This window comes from Scylla paramamosain, chromosome 4 (genome assembly GCF_035594125.1).
Source record: "Scylla paramamosain isolate STU-SP2022 chromosome 4, ASM3559412v1, whole genome shotgun sequence".
In the NCBI taxonomy this organism is placed as follows: Eukaryota; Metazoa; Arthropoda; class Malacostraca; order Decapoda; family Portunidae; genus Scylla; species Scylla paramamosain.
In genome coordinates, this window is record NC_087154.1 from 4,435,001 (window position 1) to 4,440,000 (window position 5,000).

The 5,000-nt window shown below is 44.0% G+C and overlaps 1 protein-coding gene across 1 annotated transcript in view; it reads right to left on the reverse strand.

Moving 5' to 3' along the window:
- Positions 1-2,330: 2,330 nt before the first annotated feature.
- Positions 2,331-5,000, reverse strand: part of LOC135098907 (U-scoloptoxin(11)-Sm6a-like) — a 23,998-nt gene continuing 21,328 nt past the window's right edge. The window contains exons 3-4 of the mRNA XM_064001322.1: positions 3,597-3,812; positions 2,331-2,754 (exon numbers count right to left, since the gene is read on the reverse strand). Coding sequence (XP_063857392.1) covers positions 2,449-2,754; positions 3,597-3,812 — 522 coding nt within the window. The 3' untranslated portion in view covers positions 2,331-2,448. The remainder of the gene's footprint in view (positions 2,755-3,596; positions 3,813-5,000) is intronic.

Below are 5,000 nucleotides of genomic sequence, written 5' to 3' on the forward strand. Positions count from 1 at the left end.
TTATATTCATGTTATATGTATGATAATTCAGAATCCATGCGTCATAAACACATTTCTGTTAGTCTGGTAGAGATAATAATGTCTTCTGTGTGTGTGTGTGTGTGTGTGTGTGTGTGTGTGTGTGTGTCTGTGTGTGGGTGGGTGGGTGTGTGGTAGTGGAGTGAAGAAGGTCTGTTCTCGTACAGAACCTCCAGGGACGGGAGAAGATCAAGTAATTTCAGCTTCGTGTTAACAAAAGGAGAGGAAAGAGAAAAGGAAATAAGAGACGAGCGTGTTTAGAGAGCGATGCAGGGAAGCCAGTTCCATACGTAAGAAGTGTCTGCTTGGTGGCCTGAGGTGCACCACTTTTGGTAAACAGTGAGAGGGGAGACCAGACAAAAGAATGGAGAAGACTTGACAGGAAGGTTAGAAGGCGTTAAAGATTCCACTAGATTCTATTATTTCGACGCAAACGCAGGTGAGCAGATGGCGATGGAGACTGACAAGAAACAGAACTCCTCAGACATGCTGATGAATTTCAGATAGACAGTTGAAATGTACCAGTAATTTTTCTTAGAAGAGTGATTACTTCTTTTTGCAATAGACGCCTTTTAACTCCTCTTTTCTTTTCCTCTTTTTTTTTTCCTTCTTTTTTTTTTGCGGCATTTTAATACTTTGCACGCTGTGGCTTCTTCTCACCTTAATAGAATGGTCTTGTGAGGATTTAGATTGCCATGTTGAAAAAAAAAGATATATATATATATATATATATATATATATATATATATATATATATATATATATATATATATATATATATATATATATATATATATATATATAAAGGAGATAATTGAGTATTTATTGCATTTCTCTTTTTTTTTATTGCAGATAATTTAATTTTGGTTCGGTAAAACTGCCCATGGTTTCTTCAATTAAGAGCGGAATCAAAAAGTTGAGAAAGTAAAGAAAGAATCTTACGCAAGAAGCCGAATTATAAGGGACCTTTAAAATAAAACGAAACACATTTATGGATGAGGATGATAGGTGTAAGTCAGTAGGTACGTTTCACACAGGGGCTGCCACCTGTGGACTTGACGGCTTCTTGCAGCTTCCCTTATTTTCTTATGTCCTTAGAGTAGTGAAGTGGAAGAGCAGGGGAGGAGACGAAGGGAAAGACCAATATGGAGATGAATGAAGGAGGATTTGAAGGAAAAGCAACTACGATGTGTGACAGAGGCTGGTAGAGGAGAGCTGGCCGGCAAAAACATCAAATCCAAGCAATCATAATAAAACGTACCCAAGGAGAGAAAGGAAAGACTCCAGTAGAACAAAAAAAATAACATCAGCAGTTGGAAGGTTTAAATCCTTCAAACACTCTCACGTACCGACGTAAAACACTGAGAGAGAGAGAGAGAGAGAGAGAGAGAGAGAGAGAGAGAGAGAGAGAGAGAGAGAGAGAGAGAGAGAGAGAGAGAGAGAGAGAGAGAGAGAGAGAGAGAAACACCATAGACGAACGATGATGTACAGCGTTGCAGGAAAAAGTAGTTGACATAAAAGAGATGTGCGCTGAACTTTTTATTACAGACGGTCATGCGCCATCGAGTCGAGAGAGATTCCTTTCCATTACACGATGCCGAGATAGAAAATAAAAGTAATTTGTGATGTAATAGTTACCGAAAGGATAGTATCGGTAGTTAACTGACCCAGACAGCTCACCTTGTAGAGAGAGAGAGAGAGAGAGAGAGAGAGAGAGAGAGAGAGAGAGAGAGAGAGAGAGAGAGAGAGAGAGAGAGAGAGAGAGAGAGAAGTAAAGCAACGACCTGACACAAAAATAATGATAAAAAAAAAGACATACATTATCATTCACCATTCTTCCTGCTAGATGATTGTACACTAGCGGGGAAAAGTTTTCTCACACTAAAATGATCTACGTTCCATGTACGGTAATGTGTGAGTGTGAGGTGATAGTAGAGGGCGAGAGGAAGTGAGACCGAGGAAGAGTGACAGAAGTTAGGAAAAAGAGGAAATATGTAATACCCATTTGTCCCAGAGGTGTGTGTGTGTGCGTGTGTGTGTGTGTGTGTGTGTGTGTGACCCATGATTAGTATACATACACGCCGCGTCTAAACATTTGGCAACCCACCACTGACAGAGAGAGAGAAAAAGAGAGAGAGAGAGTCAGAATTTAACACTAAAATAAAACGCTCTCGCAGAAGTAGCAGAAGGTGAAGAGCTGCCGTTCTTAGTCCCTGTGGCTTGAGAGGGTTTAGGTGGCGGTGGTGATGGTGGCGCGGTGGTGGCTCACTGGTGGGGACTCTCGCCTTGAAGGAGCTCACAGAGCGCGCTCATGTAGATGCCCTGAGAGAGAGAGAGAGAGAGAGAGAGAGAGAGAGAGAGAGAGAGAGAGAGAGAGAGAGAGAGAGAGTTTTAGGTTAAGGTTAGTCTTGTCTCGCTCCATCTAGCATATCACTTGAGGAAAAAAAGAAAGAGAGTGAAAGAGCGAGAGAGAGTCAATCCAGGACACGGGAGGGAGGCAGTGGTGAGTGCTTTCCTTGGCCTCCATCTGTGTGTTGAGAGCGCCTCTAGTAAAGGGGGCAGGCAGTGCACGGAGTAGGCGGCGCCCTTGGGGTAGGAGTTGGAGTGCGGGATGGCGGAGGAGGTGAGGGTAGGACAGGACGACTGGCGGGGACAACGACACTTGGGGTTCACTAGAGCGGTCCCTTCCCCGACTGACACCTCCTTGCACGCCGACCCTTCCATGCACGGCGGCATCTGCAGGGAGAGAGAAAAGCAGGGACGTGAGAGAGAGAGAGAGAGAGAGAGAGAGAGAGAGAGAGAGAGAGAGAGAGAGAGAGAGAGAGAGAGAGAGGACAGTGACGTAGGAGATAGTGAAAGTCTGATGAGAGTAGACAGTGACGTTAGCGAGATAGTGACTCTTTGATGACGAGTGACGTAGCAGCTTGAGAAAGACGAGAAAGGCTCAGAAAGCCGACCTAGAAAGAGAGAAAGGGAATACATGGAAAGTATAGGAGAAAGAGATATAGTGATAATCTGATAGCCAAGAGATATAACAGCTTGAGAAAGAAGAGGAATAAGCAAGGTGACGAGTTAGAAAGGAGTGAGACAGAGAAAGAGAGAGAAAATACATAGGACGCAGGAGGCTGGAAATGAAATTCTAAGACGTGAGAGGTTTATGAGTCACAACTGGGAGCAGACGAGGCAACGGTTAATTCGTTACAGTGAAATTAGGAATGTGTTCCCGTCACTTAGTTTGGAAGTTTGTGAGAAAGTGAGGAGATAGAAAGGCAAGGAAGGGGGAGGTGGTAGAGGAAGGAAACTGAATAGGGATGCGAGAGAAAAGGGAAGGGAGCGAGGAGGTGACACAGGATGAACACTGAATAGGGATCCGAGAGAGAAACGAGAAGGAGGAAGTGACAGAGGAAGAAAGCTGAATGTGGACGCGTGAGAGAAAGGCAGTGAAGGAGGTGGTGACACAGAGAAAAAAAAAATAATAATAATAGGTGTGTATGAAAGGAAACGAGGCAAGGGTTGATAGAGGGTAGTAAAGCACATTAAAAAGCCAAGTAAGGAGAGATCATGTGGCAAAGACTTACGCTGGAGCAAGTAAAGATGGTATCCACGACCAGGTTACTGCCCATGACGTATTCCTCCACGTCGGAGTGCAGGTGGGAGAGGGGCGGCTGGCAGTAGCAGTGAAGGACGTGCCGCTCCTCTGTCAGGCTGAAGGTCGCCTTGTGGAAGAGTAAGCCGGCCGTGTAGGCGGCTTCCTCCCTCCCACAAACACGCAAGGGAGGCGGTGATCCACAGTACTGCCACGTGCGCCACAAAGGAGACGTGATTTATTGGACCAACTCACAGAAAGATTAGAGGAGTTTAAATGTACTACAGGGACAGAGACAATTGAAATCACATATGTGAGTGTGTCCGCAGCGCACAAGGAAAAGGCGATTTATTGTAGCAGCAGACATGGGAAGGTAATTAGAAAATGCTTAAGACTGTGTATGAAATAGGTAAGATTTTTCGTATCAATACACAGACGTCACATGTTTAGGATACCTGGCATTGCTGACACATTAATGAAACACACTAATTATAAATGAAGATAGGCATATAGGAAGCCAGAACAGACCACAGGATACTAAGCTAAATGTATAGAGGACAGGGTGTATAAGAAACCAAACTTGATAGGAAACCAGATTACAGGGAAGACTAGAATCCATGCACATACACACACACACACACACACACACACACACACACACACACACACACACACACACACACAGCTACACTGCTACTTAAGAAAATACATTGAATTGCTGTACGTACACCTTTACAAATTCATGTCTATTTGAAACACTTTATATAGAATGCCAAGCTGCTCGTGTCACTCCCACCCCAACCAAACGCAGCAGTGAAAAATGACGCCGATCTTCGTAGAGTCTTGAAGCTGAAACGGTGACACTGATTCCTTGATCGTCACTTAGGTGTTGTAAGAATGAGAACCCCTACTAGTTTTTCTCCCAATCATGCCGGAAATTAGTGGGAAGGAAAGGTGCAAAGGAGATGGAGGGATGAGCACGGGGATGAGAGAGAGAGGGAGGCTGGAAGATTCAATGGGAAGAAAAGGAGGAGGTTACGGAAGAGGAGAAAAGAGGCCTGAATGGGGGATACCTTATAAGGCGAATATAATTCTATTCTCCTTAAATGACGGTGGTGGTGGTGGTGGTGGTGGTGGTGGGATGGTTATGATGAAGATTGTGATAGTAGTTATGAACGCGTGCGCGTGCACACACCCATCCACCCACCCACCCATTTAACGTAACCTAACCTTACCTAACCTAACTTAACCTACTACTACTACTACTACTATTATGGGGGTAAAGAGACCCTCGATATTAAGAAGAAGAAAAGAAAACGTCAAGGGAAGAGTTTTAAACAGTAAAATAAAGAAGTACAGTTTGTACCACAGAAGTTTAGATAAGTAAGTGGAAAAA